Here is a 22440-nt window from a genome sequence, read left to right as displayed (position 1 = left end):
TATGTCCTGTCCACAAAAAAAACAAGACAAATCCAATCGGACCAATTAGCACCCCATCAGCCTACTCTTAATCATCAGCAAAGTGATAGAAGGTGTCACCGACTCTGCTATCAAGCAGCACTTGCTCATCAATGCCCAGGACCACTTGGCTCCAGACATCATTACAGCCTTGATCCAAACATGAACAAAAGAGCTGAATTCCAGAGGTGAAGAGTGACTGCCCTTGACATCAAGGCAGCATTTGACCAGAGTGTGGCATCAAGGAGCCCCAGTAAAACTGAAGTTAATGGGAATCAGGGGGAAAACTCTCCACTGGCTGGAGTTATATCTAGCACAAAGGAAGATGGTTGTGATTGTTGGAGGTATAAATCATGACAGCCCCAGGAGATCGCTGCAGGAGTTCCTCAGGGCAGTGTCCTAGACCCAACCATCTTCAGTTGTTTTATCGATGACCTTCCCTCCATCATAACCCAAGGCAAAGAACAAAAAGGGCCACTGTACAGCAAAATTCTAAAAGGACAAAGGGTTTTAAAAGAACAAGCCTGAAGGCTTTGTGTCTTAATGCAAGGAGTATCCGCAATAAGGTGGATGAATTAACTGTGCAAATAGATGTTAACAAATATGATGTGATTGGGATTACGGAGACGTGGCTCCAGGATGATCAGGGCTGGGAACTCAACATCCAGGGGTATTCAACATTCAGGAAAGATAGAATAAAAGGAAAAGGAGGTGGGGTAGCATTGCTGGTTAAGGAGCAAATTAAGGCAATAGTTCGGAAGGACATTAGCTTGGAGGATGTGGAATCTATATGGGTAGAGCTGCAGAATACCAAAGGACAAAAAACGTTAGTGGGAGTTGTGTACAGACCTCCAAACAGTAGTAGTGATGTTGGGGAGGGCATCAAACATGAAATTAGGGGTGCGTGCAATAAAGATGCAGCAGTTATAATGGGTGACTTTAATATGCACATAGATTGGGTTAACCAAACTGGAAGCAATACGGTGGAGGAGGATTTCCTGGAGTGCATAAGGGATGGTTTTTTAGACCAATATGTCGAGAAACCAACTAGGGGGGAGGCCATCTTAGACTGGGTGTTGTGTAATGAGAGAGGATTAATTAGCAATCTCGTTGTGCGAGGCCCCTTGGGGAAGAGTGACCATAATATGGTGGAATTCTGCATTAGGATGGAGAATGAAATAGTTAATTCAGAGACCATGGTCCAGAACTTAAAGAAGGGTAACTTTGAAGGTATGAGGCGTGAATTGGCTAGGATAGATTGGCGAATGATACTTCAGGGGTTGACTGTGGATGGGCAATGGCAGACATTTAGAGACCGCATGGATGAACTACAACAATTGTACATTCCTGTCTGTCGTAAAAATAAAAAAGGGAAGGTGGCTCAACCGTGGCTATCAAGGGAAATCAGGGATAGCATTAAAGCCAAGGAAGTGGCATACAAATTGGCCAGAAATAGCAGCGAACCCGGGGACTGGGAGAAATTTAGAACTCAGCAGAGGAGGACAAAGGGTTTGATTAGGGCAGGGAAAATGGAGTACGAGAAGAAACTTGCAGGGAACATTAAGACGGATTGCAAAAGTTTCTATAGATATGTAAAGAGAAAAAGGTTAGTAAAGACAAACGTAGGTCCCCTGCAGTCAGAATCAGGGGAAGTCATAACGGGGAACAAAGTAATGGCGGACCAATTGAACAAGTACTTTGGTTCGGTATTCACTGAGCAGGACACAAACAACCTTCCGGATATAAAAGGGGTCGGAGGGTCTAGTAAGGAGGAGGAACTGAGAGAAATCCTTATTAGTCGGGAAATTGTGTTGGGGAAATTGATGGGATTGAAGGCCGATAAATCCCCAGGGCCTGATGGACTGCATCCCAGAGTACTTAAGGAGGTGGCCTTGGAAATAGTGGATGCATTGACAGTCATTTTCCAACATTCCATTGACTCTGGATCAGTTCCTATGGAGTGGAGGGTAGCCAATGTAACCCCACTTTTTAAAAAAGGAGGGAGAGAGAAAACAGGGAATTACAGACCGGTCAGCCTGACATTGGTAGTGGGTAAAATGATGGAATCAATTATTAAGGATGTCATAGCAGTGCATTTGGAAAGAGGTAATATGATAGGTCCAAGTCAGCATGGATTTGTGAAAGGGAAATCATGCTTGACAAATCTTCTGGAATTTTTTGAGGATGTTTCCAGTAGAGTGGACAAGGGAGAACCAGTTGATGTGGTATATTTGGACTTTCAGAAGGCTTTCGACAAGGTCCCACACAAGAGATTAATGTGCAAAGTTAAAGCACATGGGATTGGGGGTAGTGTGCTGACATGGATTGAGAACTGGTTGTCAGACAGGAAGCAAAGAGTAGGAGTAAATGGGGACTTTTCAGAATGGCAGGCAGTGACTAGTGCGGTACCGCAAGGTTCTGTGCTGGGGCCCCAGCTGTTTACACTGTACATTAATGATTTAGACGAGGGGATTAAATGTAGTATCTCCAAATTTGCAGATGACACTAAGTTGGGTGGCAGTGTGAGCTGCAAGGAGGATTCTATGAGGCTGCAGAGCGACTTGGATAGGTTAGGTGAGTGGGCAAATGCATGGCAGATGAAGTATAATGTGGATAAATGTGAGGTTATCCAGTTTGGTGGTAAAAACAGAGAGACAGACTATTATCTGAATGGTGACAGATTAGGAAAAGGGGAGGTGCAAAGAGACCTGGGTGTCATGGTACATCAGTCATTGAAGGTTGGCATGCAGGTACAGCAGGCGGTTAAGAAAGCAAATGGCATGTTGGCCTTCATAGCGAGGGGATTTGAGTACAAGGGCAGGGAGGTGTTGCTACAATTGTACAGGGCCTTGGTGAGGCCACACCTGGAGTATTGTGTACAGTTTTGGTCTCCTAACCTGAGGAAGGACATTCTTGCTATTGAGGGAGTGCAGCGAAGGTTCACCAGACTGATTCCCGGGATGGCGGGACTGACCTATCAAGAAAGACTGGATCAACTGGGCTTGTATTCACTGGAGTTCAAAAGAATGAGAGGGGACCTCATAGAAACGTTTAAAATTCTGACGGGGTTAGACAGGTTAGATGCAGGAAGAATGTTCCCAATGTTGGGGAAGTCCAGAACCAGGGGACACAGTCTAAGGATAAGGGGGAAGCCATTTAGGACCGAGATGGAGGAATTTCTTCACCCAGAGAGTGGTGAACCTGTGGAATTCTCTACCACAGAAAGTTGTTGAGGCCAATTCACTAATATATTCAAAAAGGAGTTTGATGAAGTCCTTACTACTAGGGGGATCAAGGGGTATGGTGAGAAAGCAGGAATGGGGTACTGAAGTTGCATGTTCAGCCATGAACTCATTGAATGGCGGTGCAGGCTAGAAGGGCCGAATGGCCTACTCCTGCACTTATTTTGTATGTTTCTATAAAAGATCAGAAGTGGGGATGTTCGCCGATGATTGCAGTGTTCATTGCCATTCGCAACTCCTCAGAAAATGAAGCAGCCCATGCCTGCATGCAGCAAGACCTGGACGACATTCAGGCTTTGGTTGATACGTGGCAAGTAACATTTGTTCCACACAAATGACAGGCAATCTCCAACAAGCAAGAGTCTAACCAGCACCCTTGATATTCAACAGCATTGCCATTGCTGAATCCCTCACCATCAACATCCTGGGGGTTACCAGTGACCAGAAACTTAACTGAACCAGCCACAAAGATTGTGGCAACAAGAACAGGTCAGGCTGGGAGTTCTGCAGTGTGTATCTCACCTCCTGATTCTCCAAAGCTTTTCCACCATCTACAAGGCACAAGTCAGGAGTGTGATGGAATACTTTCCACTTGCCTGGATGGGTGCAATTCCAACAACACAAGAAGCTTGACACCATCCAGGACAAATCAGCCTGCTTGATTGGCACTTCATCCACCACCTTAAACATTCACTCCCTCCACCACCGGCGTACCGTGGCTGCAGTGTGTACCGTCTACAAAATGCACTGCAGCAACTCACCACGGCGTCTTCGGCATCACCTCCTTAACCCGTCATCTCTATCACCTAGAAGATGAAGGCAACAGACGCATGGGAACACCACCACGTCCCCCTCCAAGTCACACACCATCCTGACTTGGAAATATATCGCCGCTCCTTCATCGTCACTGGGTCAAAATCCTGGAACTCCCTCAGTAACAGCACTGTGGGAGTAGCTTCACCACAGACTACAGCGGTTCAAGGCGGCAGCTCACCACTACCTTTGCAAGGGTAATTAGGGATGGGCAATAAATGCTGGCCTTGCCAGCGATGTCCACATCCTATGAACACATTTTTGAAAATGAATTAGTTGCCACTCTGTCTGACCCAGCGAGGGAGAGCAGTGCTCAGATATGCCCTGTGGGTAAGTGGATCAGGTAGCTACTGAGATCAAATAGAGGCTAGCTGTTGATGTCGTTGAGACGTTTCTCTAGATTGGCAGCTGTTTGCCTCTTTATCTTGTTATCGCAACAACCTGTCCGGATTATCCCAAAGGTTAGAAAACAATCTAGCGGGAAATAACCGTTTCCCCAATGAATTGCAACTGAATAAAGTGTGGAGTCTGGAGAATAACAGACGCTTTAGAAACTTTTACATAACTAGAATCCTTAGAAATTTCAGCACAGGAAGAGGCCATTTAGTCTGTGCCTGTCTTTATAGAGAGTCAAGCAACCTAATGTCACCCCAGCTCAGTTATTCAGTACTATAGTACTATCCCTCTTGGCTTTCAGCAGATCCATGACTTTCACCCTGACCCTTGTACCTGGACAGAATGTTCTCAATACCATATCTTATCTAAAACCATCCATCTAAACACTACAGTGCAAAGGTTGAAATTCATTTAGATGTACTTTGGCACCTCACAGCAATTATTTACAGATTTTATTTGCAATAACCAGCCTTTCAACAAATGTCACCAAACTATTACAGCACCTGCTGCATTACTTTTAGCTCGAAAAAAAAATAAAGGTCCCCGTACTGGTTGCCTTGAGAGCACTTTCGGTCTGGATTCTAATGCATATTAAATTCCAAGCCATGCGCAGTTTGCTCATGTTTCCATATTAACAGTTGCCTCAGTTACAAAACTCGGACCTCAGTTGACAAGAGTTTCCGCATAACCTAAAAGACAATACCATGTTCCATACTAAAGGGGAACTTTCTTCCATGGAGCAAAATGTATTCATATGTCTCTTGTTGTCAGGGCACAGGTGAGAGGGGTAACTTTTACTTTCATCCCTTGGGTGGTAAACTGTTGGAGCAGATCGACTGGTCCTTATTGAAACTGCCCAATTTTCATTTCCATCATATGGATATACGAGACATGTAGAGTGTAAAGGTTCAAGTGCAAGAGTGCTTTCATGGAGGCAACATTAAAGTAACAATGACTTACAAATGATAAAAATACATCTAGGGGCAGAAATTGCCCCTCCCGATAAGGCCTTTGGCTGCCGGAAAGGCCGCCGACTCTCCGTGGAAATTGCCCTACTTCAGGGAGTAGAGCAGTGTCTGGGACCGCTCCGTCCGTTTTCCTGCCGCTGCGTACACGCGCCGACTCCTTTCCAACTGGGAGGGACCCCCTCACACAATTGCCCCTTACCCGAAATTGCCCCGCGAGAAAGGCCCCAGCGCTGGCCACTGCTCCCCCCCCCCAACAGCTTTTGTGTGACAACTCTCTGAAATAGTGGCACGGCGGCTCTTAAAGGGGAGGACGCACCATCATGGCCACCATGTTTTTTTTTTTTTTTTTAAAAAGTCGGCCAACTGCCATGTTGGCCCGACAATTATGCCCCTGGGTTTGGCCCGGCCGAAACCCTCCCTGGTGGCCTAAACCAAAACATCTGCAGAGCTCATAGTGGGTCTCCCTTTTAAGTGAATGGGAGAGACGTTGTGACGCATCAGCGCAACACGGCACGTCCGCCTCGCGCTGACATCATCAGCATGACAAAACACTGAATTTCTCCAGTAAGACAAAAAAATGGTTGGTGCACCCAGTTTCAGGCGGAGGGTAATTTCTACCTCCTAATGTCTTCTATTTATATCTTCTAAGCATTGCCAGAGTCAGAAGGTTGTAGGTTCAAGTCACACTCCAGAGACTCAAGCACCGACAGTGCAGTACTGGAAATGCCAGCTTTTGGATCAGTTGTGAAACCAAGCCTTCATCTGCCCGCTCAGGTGGACGCAAAAGATCCCACACCAGTATTTTAAAGAACAGGGGAGTTTACCCCGATGTCCTGGCCAATATTTATCCTTCAACTAACATCACTTAAAAACAGATTATCTGTTCATTATCACATTGCTGTTTGTGGGAGCTTACTGTGCGCAAATTGGCTACTGCGTTTGCTACATTACAATAGTGACTACACTTCAAAAGTACTTTTTTGGCTGTAAAGCACTTTGGGATGGTTTGAGATCATGAAAGACGCTATATAAATTCGGGTCTTTCCTTTTATATTAAATATACATTAAGCTCCGATTTTGCTTCATGATTTTTATTCCTCTTAACACTCAAGGCAGATTTGGGGGGGGGAAGTGTTTTCTTAGCTTGATGATCATACTGCAATGAACAAAGGCAGGTTAAAAAAATGTATTACTTTCATTTTTTTTTTTTAAAAACATTTTTATATTATTCTCCCTAATGGTTGTGTTTCCGTAATTTAAGAGAGTTTGAGGGAGAGGCTGGGTTCGAATCCACTGATAGCAGAGATTATATCCTTTGTTTCCATTAAGAATCTTATTAGCCTGGCACATCTAAATCTTCCCAACGGGCATAAATCCACAGCAAAAACTGTCCTGAAATTTTGAACATGCGTACACTCAAGAAAATCCAACCCTTGTACAGTAGAGGAGTCTTTCTGAGGCAAAGAGATCCCACATACACTATACGGAGAGGACTGTGTGCTGCAGGTATCACCAAAACTAAGCTCAGACCTGAACTCAGGGGCTCATGACAGGAAGTAGGAAAGGAAAAGAAATGCTCTATTTTCTCCCTGGAAGCACGGAGGCAATTCTCAGTTTCACCACTTTGGACGATAAACTGGCAGAGCGGATCGCCAGCTGGTTATAGAACCCATCTGATTTTAATTACCATCATATTAGTACTGATGGGGATGTGCACCAAATAATTCAATTCCATTAGCTGAATTAGTCACAGATCTGTCAGCAACTTAACGTCTTCAATAACGACATTTTTTTCAGTGGACCAAACAGTGGTCTCTTTTTAAAGACATACAAGTTCGATCACGGTAATTATCTTTAAATACCTCGGACAGCACTGATTTTGTTGCTGTCTAAAGGAGTTATGCCCCGATCTTGATTTCCATACACATTGCTTCTGACCAGCACCTCCTCAGGAAACAGATGTCGAACTAGGTATCGCGCTGCCAGCTCTGGTCTTATTTTTTGCTTAGCGACGTACACAGCAGAATACGGGAGTTCGACTTGCCGAGCTGGATTACCAAGAGTTTCTGGTGAGGAAAAATAGTCGAAGAAAAACTCTGGTTAAACACATACATACATATACATAACACACCTGCTAATTCATGAAAGGTTCATTATAGATTGCATCTCTATGCCTTGTTGAACCATCGTGTATACTGGAGTCAATCTGCATTTAAATCAGTTCTAAATGGTTAGGAATTGGTACAAACGCATCCAAAAGTGTGTTCATTGCGTTCAGTTCTCTGGTGTAAGCTCACTTGTATAATCATTCACAGCATCAAGATGAGTGGCGAGAGATGAAAATTAGCATGCAATTCAAACTTAAAGTTAAGGGGCCAATAGAAGTACACAATTTTGAAACCTTTGAAGAGACTTAAAGGGCACCCCAAGCCATAAGCAGCCTTTGCCAAGGCTGAAAGGACATGGGATTAAGAAATGAAGGGACCATGGTGAAGGCACCAGTCTGTAGATGTGACAGAGGAGCTCAACACCTGACCTTATGCTTGATGGCTACTAAAGTCGATGGCGCTATTCACAAAGGTCAGCATTGTGGCTTGCTTGGATGAACAGCTGACCATTACTGACTCTGCATGTGCCAGTCCTGTGTCCTTGCACCAGATGGCACAGCTCTGTACCCGCCTCTGTTGACCCAGATCTTGAGAAGACTGGTCCCGACAGTCCCTGCTAGGTAGATGTGGCATGGCCTACAGAATGACTGGTGGCATCTTGGCATGGGTGGACAATTAGGCAATTCTCCCCCCCCGATTACCCTGCGATGGTTGGGGTGCTTCTGAAGAACTATCCAGCATAACGGTTAATCAGGCATTCGTGTATTATAGTACTGACAGAGGTCTGCTGGCACAGGTTCATTCTGGAAGAGGAGCTTCATTGAGCACTACTTCTGCTATCGTGAGGTCATCTCATGTCTCACTGCAAGTGCCAGTATGTGGGTGCTGTTTGGAGGGCACCTTGGAAAATTCCTATATGTGCCAGGAATGGTGATGGGGCAAAAAGAAAAAGAATAATTAAGGACAGCTGCACAAACACTCATGAAATCCTAAGTGGTAACAGGAAAAAAAACCAAAATGGCTCAGAACTGTGCTAAGATACTTACCTTTAATGCGCTATGCTTTTTAATTAACATTCCCCTGTCCCCCACCACCACCCAGCAATCCTGGATGGCAGGTTTCTTGGGCATAGGTCGAAGAAGCCCACCCATCATGTAAATTATGGGGGGCGGGAACTTTCACACCTCTTTTACATACACAAATGAAACTCCTGCCTGCTTCAGATAGGAGCTTCCAATATCCGCCTTGGACCTCACTGGAAATGTGAGCAGGACTGAAAATAAGTCGGATCCAATTCTGCTCAATCTAGCCATCTTGAGTGGGACAAAAGGATTTTAAAAAAAAATCATCCCCATGGTCTTCTCTGGCCAGAAAAGTCTCATATTTCTAAGACAATGTGTCAAATGAAACTTCCTAGTCTGTGGGGGGGGGGGGGGGGGGAGGGGGGGAGGGGGGAGGGGGAAAATTGAAAAATTTGTTGACAAATTATAAGAATTGCCCACTGTAAATTGATGGCCGAAGCCTCATTAATGGAGTTGGTGAGGAAAGAACTCCTATGGACGCGGACTTCTTCCTGAATGGTGCGTGATCGCAAAATCAAATAAAGAATGGGTGGGATGACCTTAAAGAGGGAGCCTCAGCAATAGAATCCGCCCCCACTCTTAAAAACTAATGGTAACAAAATGATGATTAGGAACACCATCACTGCGCAACTCAGTTGACTTTTAAATATTTGTGTTTAAACAGTAAATGCTGATTCCAGTAACCCTGGTGATTTAGTGAGCAAAGCCAACCTTTAAGAAATTAATAGAGATACAGTTAATAATTAGATGATTAACTCAGCATTAACCACTGATGTTAATTTGATCCCTTTGTACTGCTGGCACAGTATCTATGCCAAGCCAATACCTTAAAACATCAGGATTAAAACATTTTTTTATTTATTTAAAAAGTCTCATGACAAAACAAAATTAAAAATATGTTAGGGTTAATCATAATTCTTTGTAATCATTTGTGTTTGAAATTAGATCTTGACAGGAGATTTGCTCTTAATTAAAAAGATACAATAAATATTAAGAATGTGAAGAGTACCAATCCTTATAGGCCCGGATTTTGCGGCTGTAACGACTGTGAAATGATCAGCATGTGTCATCATTACCCTGTGAAACTAACAGCAACTTCTGGCGTCCACACAAGCGCAGTTAAACGTAGAAATTCAGAAATTGCTGTCGGTAATTCCCTGCCACTCCACAAGGTGTGCTGCTGAAGGCCCTACAGATGGGAATCTTTAGAAATCACTGAACTGACGTGAACTTTTACGCTGTAATATCGCTGTTAAAAAAAACCCAAAAGTTTAAGCCTTTTGAATTAGGTAACTGGGTTTTTAAATTGCGTACCAAGTCATAACTACTGCTGAACAATCTCTCTGGCCTTGATAAACTAATTTTATATTTTTCTCATTTTTTCTCATTATAATAAAAATTCCATAGGTTTTTAAATATAATTTAAAAAAATTAAAGTTTGATATTTTAGCTTCTACCTTAATCCCATGTGTATGTCCCAATCTTTATTTTGCTCTCTAAAATTTTATGAAAAGTGAAGGATAATCAGTGCATTTTACTTCCTGCTGTCTGAGAATTCTTCAATGTGATTGGCTGCTTAGCCTACTTGATGACGAAACTGTTACTGGACACGAGTTGGCGCCAGAATCAAACCAACAAATCGGGAAAGGTGAAATCAATGCCCGAGATCACTCGATCTTTGTGAGCAGCATTCTTAGAGGTCACAGCAACAAGCACAGTCACTTTGCCACTGACCGTAAAATCCGGGCCATTGATTTGAATGAACATTTCCCAACAGTGCAGTTTTTGGACACATGTTTAAATAGTTCATAAAACTATTCTTTAAAACAAAAATTGTAAAATAGGCTATTCTCTCAACCTTTTGGTTCAAAAGCTCTGCGCTTTTTATTCTTGGGCACAGTAGAGGTGTCTTTCGGTTGCCATTCCTCTTCTTGTACTTCAGTAGTTGTTTCAGCCTCCGAAGGTTTGTCAGAAAGGATTACCTCATCCTCGCCATCAGAATCCAGATTGACACACACCGCCGCTCCTTCCTGTTCTGAAGCTTTTCCATCATCAACTGTGATGTCCTAAAGGCCAGAAATAATGGCTAATAGGATCAACATGGAAAATCTCAGCTGCTAAAATTATGATGCAGTATAAAATACAGATCACGTGATGACAAATGTTAAAACAGGTGTGTGCTCAATTGGTTGAAGAACTGAAAACCACATCATCCTTTGCCACATGTACAATCCCAATGATAAAGCTACATTGAAAAGTTCCAGTATGCTGATGCACAACATAAGACCAGTAATCTATGCTAATGGCATGATTGATTTTCTGCAATTTATTACCTGACATATGTGCTCATTGAACATGAGGGATATCAAAAAAGGTGGGAAATGGATTAATTTCCTTTTTGCAACCATGAGGATCAAGCTTGCATGGCTACAGCGGTCACAATATTATTTTGGTGACACGATGATCCTTTTCAAATCACAATATACCCATTGGAATGTACAAGATCGTGGAACTGTACAACATCTTTAATTATACATGAACCACCTTTTTCCTGTTCATTTACTAAGATTATCAGAAACAGGATCAAAAGAAATTCATGGATTTTATAACAACAACTTGTATTTATATAGCACCTTTAACCTAATAAAAATGTCCCAAGGCGCTTTGCAGGAAAGTTAACAAAATTTGACATCGAGCTACATACATCGAGCTACATACGGAGATATTAGGGCAGGAGAGAGGTAGGTTAAAAAGAGGGAGAGGCACAAAGAGGTATAGGGAAGAAATTCCAGAGCTTAGGGCCTTGGCAGCTGAAGGTACATCCAGCAGTGATTAAAATTGGGGATGCTCAAGATGATCCTTTTCAAATCACAGCAAACCCACTGAAATGTACCGCAAGATATACAACATCTTTAAAATTTTTTTTTTTGAAATTCGTAGCCAATCGTTCCAATTCTTTGTCAAATCACAAACGCCAGAGGTCACCTTGGGCCCATTCAAGGATCACTCTGCGCCAATGCTCTTAGCCAAAAGGCCTAGAGCCACTGCACCGTTCCTGGAAGTACTGCAATACCAGGTTCGTGCCATGGAGGTGGATGGGTCAGGTCCCCCACACACCTCCGTGGAGGTGGATGGGTCAGGTCCCCCACACACCTCCGTGGAGGTGGATGGGTCAAGCCACCCCACCCACCTCCTGTTTCCAAAAAAGCAAGCATATACCTTCCTGATCCAGGGAGAACCACCTTGGGGTTATGGTGGTTACTCCCCTGTCAGGTCAGTTACGCATGATCTTAGCCAAAAGGCCGAAATATTCTTTAAATACCTTAAAAATATTCCAATACTGTGTACTTTTCCCCATTCATCACTGGCAAGGTCAGCATTTACTGCCCATTCCTAGTTGCTCCAAGGAGGTGGTGGGCCACCTTCTTAGACCCTTGTTATTCTTTGTAGCAGTTCTGATACAACAGAGTAGAATGCTTCAGAGAGCAATTAAGAGTCAGCCATGTTGGTGTGAGACTGGAGTCACAGATCAGCCAGACCAGGGAAGGACATTACGAAGCCTAACGGGCAGTAGTGAACCAGATGGGTTTTCACAACAATCACTGTTACTTACACCAGCTTTTTTAAAAAAAAAAGCTGAATTCAAATTCTCAAACTGCCACGGTGGATTTGAATTCACGTTTTCTGGAGTATTAGTCCAGTAACATAACCACTACACCAGTGTGTGTTGCAATATGAGGATTGTGTGTAGCCCTCCCTCCCCCGATCTGTGGTCGAGTGCAGGTCAGATCCTCTCAGCTACAAGGACAATTCTCTCAAGTACCAGGCCGTGCAGGATCAGGTAGAAATGTGGACATCAGCCCATTTACTCTCCATCAGAGGAGCAGTTCAGGATCAAAACCAGTGACTAAAATTCCATGAAATAAAAACAGAAAATGCTGGAAGCACTCAGTGGGCCAGGCAGCATCTGTGGAGCGAGAAACAGTTAACGTTTCAGGTCTATGACCTTTCATCAGAACTGACCTGCTGAGTGTTTCCAGCATTTTCGGTTTTAATTTCAGATTTCCAGCATACGTAGTATTTTGGTATTATTTTAATTGAAGTTTCCTAATCAGGCTCAATCTTAAGAATTACCATAACAGTCCCTACTTTAATGGTCAATCTCTGTCAGCCAACATACAGAGCCTGCCCCAGATTTCGTGCCTCCAGGGAGAGGCTTATACTTTTTACGCTACTCGAACTGAAGCCTTGATTGTTTTCATGTAACCGTCCCTTCCCCCACCCAACCTTTAAAGCTAAACGGAGTGGTCTTATCGGTATTCGTGAATTAAAACAAATAATAATAGCTATAAAATATAAATTCCTTACTTTATAATGCAGAAGAGCAAGATTGATGGAGTTTAGATTATGAAGGCTCTATTTTTCAGTTATTTAAAAAGATTATTATTAGGGTCATGCAGTACACAGATGACAGAGATTAAACGCAAAATGGCTGTAATAGGCTTAGATGACACAACATGCACAAAAATTGGAGACAGATTGGCTGATCAGAAGCTGTGAAAACTATGAGCATTATGTATTTAGAAAATTATGAGGTATCTATACACCAAAAACATTAAAAGACATTTCTGAAATGTGCGGTTGAAAGAGTAACTTATGCATGGATTTGATGCTTTATTGGTTTGTTAAAAAGATGGCCAAATTAGAAAAATTTTCCAAAAGTGTCAGAGATTTACTGATTAATTGAAACCCCAAGGATGACTAATAAGAACTGTATTCTGGGAACAAAGAGATTGGTAGTAAGTTTTTTTTTAAAAAGGAGGAATACAACAGCCTGAAAAACAGCCAAGAAATCAAAATGTGTGAAACAAATAGTCCAAATTAGGTCCTCCAGCCAATACAGTCTATCGACTCTGGATCAGTTCCTAGGGACTGGAGGGCAGCTAATGTAACACCACTTTTTAAAAAAAAAAGGAGGGAGAGAGAAAATGGGTAATTATCGACCGGTTAGCCTGACATCAGTAGTGGGGAAAATGTTGGAATCAATTATTAAAGATGAAATTAGCAGCACATTTGGAAAGCAGTGACAGGATCGGTCCAAATCAGCATGGATTTATGAAAAGGAAATCCTGCTCGACAAATCTTCTGGAATTTTTTGAGGATGTAACTAGTAGAGTGGACAAGGGAGAACCAGTGGATGTGGTGTATTTGGACTTTCAAAAGGCTTTTGACAAGGTCCCACACAAGAGATTGGTGTGCAAAATCAAAGCACATGGTATTGGGGGTAATGTACTGACGTGGATAGAGAACTGGTTGGCAGATAGGAAGCAGAGAAGTCGGGATAAACGGGTCCTTTTCAGAATGGCAGGCAGTGACTAGTGGGGTGCTGCAGGGCTTAGTACTGGGACCCCAGTTATTTACAATGTACATTAATGATTTCGATGAAGGAATTGAGTGTAATATCTCAAAGTGTGCAGATGGCACTAAGCTGGGTGGCGGTGAGAGCTGTGAGGAGGACACAAAGGCTGCAGGGTGACTTGGACAGGTTAGGTGAGTGGGCAAATGCATGGCAGATGCAGTATAATGTGGATAAATGTGAGGTTATCCATTTTGGAGGCAAAAACACAAAGGCAGAATATCTGAATGGCGGCAGATTAGGAAAAGGGGAGGTGCAATGAGACCTGGGTGTCATGGTACATCAGTTATTGAAAGTTGGCATGCAGGTACAGCAGGCAGTGAAGGCGGCAAATGGCATGTTGGCCTTCATAGCTAGGGGATTTGAGTATAGGAGCAGGGAGGTCTTACTGCAGCTGTACAGGGCTTTGGTGAGGCCTCACCTGGAACAGTGTGTTCAGTTTTGGTCTCCTAATCTGAGGAAGGACGTTCTTGCTATTGAGGGAGTGCAGCGAAGGTTCACCAGACGGATTCCAGGGATGGCTGGACTGACACATGAGGAGAGACTGGATCGACTGGGCCTTTATACTCTGGAGTTTAGAAGGATGAGAGGGGATCCCATAGAAACATAAAAGATTCTGACAGGACTGGACAGGTTAGATGCGGAAGAATGTTCCCGATGTTGGGGAAATCCAGAACCAGGGGACAGTCCAAGGATAAGGGGTAGGCCATTTAGGACTGAGATGAGGAGAAACTTCTTCACTCAGAGTTGTTAACCTGTGGAATTCCCTACCGCAGAGTGTTATTGATACCAGTTCATTGGATATATTCAAGAGGAAGTTAGATATGGCCCTTACGGCTAAAGGAATCAAGGGGTAGGGAGAGAAAGCAGGAAAGGGGTACTGAGGGAATGATCAGTCATGATCTTATTGAATGGTGGTGCAGGCTCAAAGGGCCAAATGGCCTACTCCTGCACCTCTTTTCTATGTTTCTATGTTACATACAGCTTCTCCTACTTTAATAAGACACTCCCGTCCCCCAACGATGTCACACACTATTCCTCAACTGGAAGGACAAGCAGACAACCTACTTCAAGGCCTGTGCCATCATCGCCCTTCAGCTGGCTGCCAATAGGTGAGAGAAGTTCAGATGGCTCCCCTTTCAGATTTTCCCTCCCTCTGGACCTCTGTCCTCGAATCATCAATCAGATTGATGGCTCACACCACTGTTGCAACACCAATAAACCATAACCCAGAAGGGAAGTATTAGCATACAAACATGTTCACGTGACATTTCTCTGTCTTCTACATTAATGAAGGGGTGAACTTGCTACCATTAAAATAGCAGTTAGACAGATGTCCATAGAATCACACAAGTTCACAGCATAGGAGGAGGTCAGTTAGCCCACCATCTCTGTGCCAACTCTTTGCTGAAACAATCCAAAACAAATCCCACTGTCCCCATAAACCTGTGTTTCCTCTGCTTCAATGTAATCTACTCCTCTCAAAGATGTAATAGTCTCTTCAACACTCCCTGTGGCAAAGTATTCCCTGCTCTAATAACTCTGAAGAAATTTTCCTGAACTCTCTATTGCCACTCTTGGTGACTATTTTAAATTGTTGACACTGCATCACTCAGTCTCCAACTCTCTTTCTCTTCTTTCCCCCCCCCCCCCACCATTTGTCCCATAAATCTCTTCATAATGTTAAAAACCTCTATTCAATGTTCTCAGCCTTCTCTTCACCAGTGGAAATTGTCCCAGTATCTCAAGTCTCTCCTCACAGCTAGAGTTTCCAAAACCGGCTATCATCTATACGGTTATGCTTGCTATGACTTTGATGTCCTTTCCAAAATGGGATGATCACAATGGCACGTGGTGCTCTAACTTTGGCCTAACTATTACCATTTACTGTTTACCAAACTTCTTAGCTTTTGTACTCCATGTCCTATTTCTAAAACTCAATGCTACTGAGCTTTTTATGGCTTTATCTGTCTGCACCCACAATCGGTGTCCATCCACTAATAACACCAGCTGTAATTTCTAGGCTTATATCTTAATTTTATAATTTACATTAAGTTCATTAACTTGTTAAGGTCAATAAAAGAGATTTCTGTAAAGGTATTGCTTGTAATTTGGCCCATGCAATGAGAAATGAAGTGGAAGAGGGAAGGGGGAAGGGATGCACCAAGGAGTGATGTGATGGGGGCTTGTGGCCTTGATCTCCTATATGACAAGTTCATGTTCTTAGCCATTCCCTACGAGGAGATGCTAAGCAATGGGTGGGCACTACTGCACAGTGCTGGAAGGGGAAACAGTTCAGACCACTCCTGCATAGTCTGTTGCCGTCCAGTTGAAAGCATAATCCTTTTGGCTGGGATTGTTTGTGCAACATAGGAAGATAAAAGCATTTTAGACAGGAAAAGATAGGTGAATTATGAGTTACATTTTGTAGTATGTCACCATGTCAAATATAATCAGTCCAGTTTCTAAATCTGTAGTTGCTACCAATCGACTGTTCATCAAGAAGTATCACTGCGATGTGCCTCATGTAATCTGCTCCACTTATAAAATCATTCAGTTTATTTAGTGGACAATATCAGTGATCAGGAAGGCCAATGGTATCTTGGCTTTTATTGCAAAGGGGATGGAGTATAAAAGCAGGGAACTCTTACTACAGCTATACAAGGTATTGGTGAGGCCACACCCGGAATACTGTGTGCAGTTTTGGTTTCTATATTTATGAAAGGATATACTTGCTTTGGAGGCAGTTCAGAGAAGGTTCACTCGGTTGATTCCGGAGTTGAGGGGGTTGACTTATGAGGAAAGGTTGAGCCTCTACTCATTGGAATTCAGAAGAATGAGGGGTGATCTTATTGAAACGTATAAGATTATTAGGGGGCTGGACAAGGTGGATGCAGAGAGGATGTTTCCACTGATAGGGGAGACTAGAACTAGAGGGCATATTCTTAGAATAAGGGGCCGCCCATTTAAAAGAGATGAGGAGAAATTTCTTGAGGGTGGTAAATCTGTGGAATTCGCTGCCTCAGAGAGCTGTGGAAACTGGGACATTGAATAAATTTAAGACAGAAATACAGTTTCTTAAACGATAAGGGGATAAAGGGTTATGGGGAGCAGGCGGGGATGTGGAGCCGAGTCCATGATCAGATCAGCCATGATCTTATTGGAGCAGGCTCGAGGGGCCGGGTGGCCTACTCCTGCTCCTATTTCTTATGTTCTTATGTTCTTATATGGAAGCACTGGCCCAGAATTTGCTGGAACATGCTCAGTTGGTTAGATTTTTATCCCCCTTGCACTTCAGCTCGAAATTATTATGTAAAAAAATAAACACAGGGCAAAATCAACGGGGTATCTGGGACATTGGTTAAGAAGATCGACAGTTGTCCCGGCATTCACCAATGAGAAATAAACAAAAAGGAACAATGCTGAAGGAAATAGGGTGAAATGGAGTCAAACCAGCTACACTAAGGAGTGAAGGAAAGAAAGATTGGATAAGAACGAGAAAAAGACAGACAAAAAAGAAAAAGATTTTAAATTTAAAAAACGCTAAGAACAATTTACCTTCTGCAGGAATGAAACTCCACAGTTTCTGGGCCAGTGAGATTGAGTGGCATTGCAGGATCATAAATCTCATCATTAAAAGGGTCCTTGCGTCATTAAGTGCCAGCCCTAACTTTCTGCAGTGAGTTTAATTTGTATTTAATGTGCAAATACAACATCTTAAAACTCTCAGGGAGGTTGACATCGAGCTGCTGTTTTTGCAAAGCTGATGGAGGAGCGGCACAAATCGTCCAGCAACTGGTGGCGATTCACAACTAACAGGGTATCTCTTCCTGCCACAAATTGCTTTGTTGTTATTTACACATCACCAGTGTGCACATTAAACTTGCCATTATTTCCCCAGACAATGAGTATTGTGAATACCAAGATTTTATTTGCCATAATTTAAGAACCATTCTATTAACTTAGGATTTCGGATTCAGAATCAAGGACTTGCCATATTAAACATCAATCTCTACCAGGGAGCAAACAAACAGACAAATCAGTAACTTTTTAATCGAATGTAAAGGGTGTGGACACACAAAATTGCTGGTCACTTTTTCCACCTAGTATTACTCCACTTAAAATTTTGGCAAGTACCAAGAAGATTGTCTCCTTTCTTCATATCCCCCAACCAAGACATTTTCTGTCTCTATGGCTACCTGGGAAAATTCCACAGGCAATCCCCAATCCCAATCGACAGCCTGCGATTTCATCAGGCAGAGCACTGGCACATCAACATGCTGCACCATTGGCTTAATTAATGCTCCCAATGAATAACCTATTCCTAACTCAAATACAGCCATTCTATGATTATTGTTGAGGAAAGAGAAGCAATATTATTTAGGACTGCATTGGTCTCATGCCTTGGTGAAAAATTGAAAAATTACAAAATGGATTAGGCATGCAACCTACTGGTTCAATTCTGTGCAGTTCCTCATTCACTATAGTATACAGCACACAATTTTGCAACTTAAAACTGGGCCTGAATTTGCTGAAAACTTGTGACATTCTACGGCAGACGTCATTATTATGGTGCAGAAATTACAGGAAATTATGGTGCAAGTGACACATGCCATTACATATGGCACACCATAATTTCCTGAGAGTTGTGTGCTGCTCCATAAAAAAGACCAGAGCTGATAAAGTTGACTAGCTAATTATCATAGCCCCACCCCATTAAATGATCAGCGATGTCAAGTTTGCTGAATTAACACCACTGCGATCGCCACTTAGACCATTACAGAATGGTGCTGGAGGGCTCAGTATGTTTGGTGTAATCACAGGAATGGCCGTTTACTGTTTGAATGAAGAAATAATTATGTTGCCTTCATGAATTGCTTTTAAAGAAAGAATTGAGTGGTGCAGTTCTGACATTGTCTGGGATCACTATTTTGCATGGGTTTACCGGATCCTAGCCTTAAACTACCATCCAAATATGTCTTTTTTTTTTAAATACGTAATTCGGATGTTACTCCTCCACTTCCTAAATGTGGTCCTTGCTGTTCAAATGCATTCATTTATACATTATTAAAATCCAACCGGTAAATCAGAAATAGTACCGGGTTTACAGACTGTTTGAGCAACTGAAAATTAAAAAGCATCTGGTTTCTGTGTCTTTCGTACAACCCTCAATGGGAAAGGGGGTGAGGAGGTCACAGTTTCATCTAATGAATTTACATCAGTCTGTTTAGAACAGTCCTTAAGGCGTTTCAGTTCCCTAGAATTTGAATGTGTGCTGGTTTCTGCTCATCAGTTGAACCTTCAAACATCTATTTTAAAAACTGTCGGGCCTGAGTAGCATCACATCGCAATGGGTTTTTAACTTTGGCCATTTAACGATAATTCGCCACTGGAAAATCGGGGAGCGTATGGGTCTAATTTATAGTGTTCGGCACCAATACCACCCTTGCAGCGAATTCCGGGCCTCCACACTACAGGTAAAAGTAAATGACTTAAAGAATGAATATATTGAAAGCAATTTTAATATATGTAGACAGTGAACGTACAACACTTCAAACAACTGCAAATACAATAAGCTTAAAAGCTGCAAATATCAACTGCTCCTTTAGACTAACTATTTGCTAAATAAAATTGAAAGGGTTTATGAGAGTGATACATATACAGTAATCAGAGTACAGATTAGTGCAGAATATTTTTATCTTGTATTAAATGTTTCCATTTTTACAGAGTCTAGCTCAGATATTTGCATGGATTATACATTCCAGTCATAAAATGTTACCACAAGGAGTAGTAATTAGGGATGAAGAAAAGGTTTGGATTGTACATAGCCATTAGAAGAGACATTTACTGTTGGCAGCATTTAAGATTGTACCTTTATACTGTACTAGCACTATGGTAGGTTTACTACTGTCATATTTTTCATATGGGAGGAAAGCTAGCCTGATAAAGAAAACAAGCAGCACATGGAAAGAAGAAGAAAAAATGTTTCATAGCTCAGCTGCTAAATGCACCACATGGTGTACAAACCACTAAGGTTTCCAGTTTGATTCATCATCCATGTTGTTGTTCAATCTAGTTTGAGGTTGTGCCAGTGCGTTACAATTAGCCTGGGGAGTTAGGTAAAGGAAGAAATAGTCACTCCCTCTCCAGGAATCTCTATTAGAATGGTGTATGCATGCACAACAGATGGAGACAAGATTAGGGTCGACGGTGACAGTTTCTACTGACTTTACCATCCAGGCACACACACGCGAAGAATGGCTACTTAAAAGATACACGCAGCTTTATACACTGGTGCAGCAAGGAGATGAGGAGAAGTAAAGTGTAAATTTGGAGAGGGGGCGTAAACAAAAAAAAAAAATTTTAAAAGGCACTTACTATTTTTCTGAGGAACTGCTTCGTAGAATGGAAAATAGACAGAAAACAAAAAACCTACCAACTGCAATACTCTAATAAGGACGTAAAACTGAAACTTGTGCTCATCCCTATGGGTAAACTGTGTCAAATCAGCTTAGTACACTATACAGTAACAATGACTATTTATACACAAACTAATAAATACACTGTCACTTAACTGAAAATGTATCCTTGGAATACCTTGCTACCAGCCACGAAGGTTTGCAATATGCATTTGTTCACATCATCCCACCAAATACCCGAAGGTTGAATATTAGTAGCTACTGAAAAGTTTAAAGTCACGAAGCAAAAAATAAATCGTACAAAAAGAGACAGGGAGGAGGGAGCTCAAAGCAGGAGAGAATCAGAGTTCAGATAGATTTATTAAGAATTGCTCAAACTTCATGCTTGTGGTGTAGAAGGTCATTTGAATCCCTTAGTTCTTTTTCCCCAGCCAATCCAAGTGCTCGAGTCTAGAGTGAGTGTCAGCTAGCTTAGCTACCTTGGAAAGCATCGCATCTCAATATTGTCCTCATCCACATCTACTTCCCATAAACCTCCCAGCAAGCAGTTTTGAACAGCAATCAGGAACAGAAACCCTGGATGATGGTTACCCTCCCTAGCTATTGGGCATGAAGGCTGAGTTTAGCCTTCAAATTGCTGCTCTAGCTGAGTTCAGCTAAGTCATCACAGATAAATAATCAATTCTGGGATCTCTTTGTCTGAATGGCTTAATACTACATGAAAGTTGTGCTATATCCACTATCCCACTGCAGGAACGCCTTCAGCTGTTCTGAAACTTTCCTTTTCCCCCATCAATTATTCTGTATGTTATACACAACAAACAGTAATTTTTTTGGCGCATTATAAAGTTTCCCCAAGAAGGAAAAGAAATATGATCGATAATGCATTTCAAGACTGTCAGTTTATGCTCAAGTCACCCCAAAGTGTACTTGCCCATTGTAATGTATGCATCTGGGAGTATGGTTTGTAGAGCTATTGAGTTAGGAGTGGTTTAGCCAGTCATGTGATGTTCACAAGACTCAATAAAACCCCAGCCAGTTGGGTCCACGATGAGGCAGGTGGCTGTTACCCTGGTGGATGAACTGGTAATGTGTAGTGTGATGATTAAACCTTTTGCTAATAAACCAACTAGTTCTTAATAGCAATGTGTTGCTATGAATTCTTAAGCAAAGAACCCATGAAACAAATACATAACACCAATGATGCACTTAAAACAAACGTCTTTACTCTCTGTTGGCTCTACTTACTGCTCCTCTTTGGATTTCACAACGCAGGCTGCGTATCATGGAATTTACATTGGAGACACAAATCTTCCAGTCTTTGCCTTCCTCACTCAATTCATATGTGGGGAAAAGTGTACAAAGAAACTCTAGGGAAAAAGAGGGAGATTCAATAAAAACAAACAGCAAATCATTAAAATTTGTTGTAAACTTTCAATTATTTTTTCTTCCTCCATCAGAAGCATGACCAGTGCTTTATTCTTTTGTTTTACAGTCAGTGATAATATAACTCAACTTGTTTATAATTCATTAGACTACAAAAGTTAATTAAAAAAATGGCTTACACTGAATCAGGAACATTAACCTTGTCCACTTATAGACATTTACACTGCTCCAGCACATAACAATCTTTCAGTGGGAAAAGTGGTACATCAATCTTTGCAGGGATTTAAAAAGGTCCAGTTTTCTAATGAACTCTCGATAATTATTTCTGCTAATTGAGACTATAGAATGTTTTTTTTTTTAAATATTTGTTCCGAGATGAGGGTGTCGCTGGCAAGGCCATTATTTATTGGCCATCCCTAATTGCCCTTGAGAAGGTGGTAGTGAGCCGCCTTCTTGAGCTGCTGCAGTCAGTGTGGTGAAGGTACTCTCACATTGCTGTTAGGGAGTTCCAGGATTTTGACCCAGCAACGATGGTATATTTCCAAGTCAGGATGATGTGCAACTTGGTGAGGAACTTGCAGGTGATGGTGTT

At 42.2% G+C, this 22440-nt stretch overlaps 1 protein-coding gene across 4 annotated transcripts in view; it reads right to left on the bottom strand.

The window, feature by feature from the left end:
• The window catches only part of LOC139276249 (uncharacterized), a 75757-nt gene that overhangs the window by 10902 nt on the left and 42415 nt on the right, over positions 1-22440 (bottom strand). For all 4 annotated transcript variants that reach the window (XM_070893961.1, XM_070893962.1, XM_070893960.1 and 1 more), the window contains 3 exons: positions 21711-21832; positions 10486-10693; positions 7300-7503 (listed from right to left, as the gene is read on the bottom strand). In XM_070893961.1, the coding sequence (XP_070750062.1) occupies positions 7300-7503; positions 10486-10693; positions 21711-21832 (534 nt within the window). The remainder of the gene's footprint in view (positions 1-7299; positions 7504-10485; positions 10694-21710; positions 21833-22440) is intronic.

Source organism: Pristiophorus japonicus, chromosome 11 (assembly GCF_044704955.1).
Source record: "Pristiophorus japonicus isolate sPriJap1 chromosome 11, sPriJap1.hap1, whole genome shotgun sequence".
In the NCBI taxonomy this organism is placed as follows: Eukaryota; Metazoa; Chordata; class Chondrichthyes; family Pristiophoridae; genus Pristiophorus; species Pristiophorus japonicus.
Note: the sequence above shows the minus strand (reverse complement) of the source record. Positions and strands in the feature narration are given on the sequence as shown.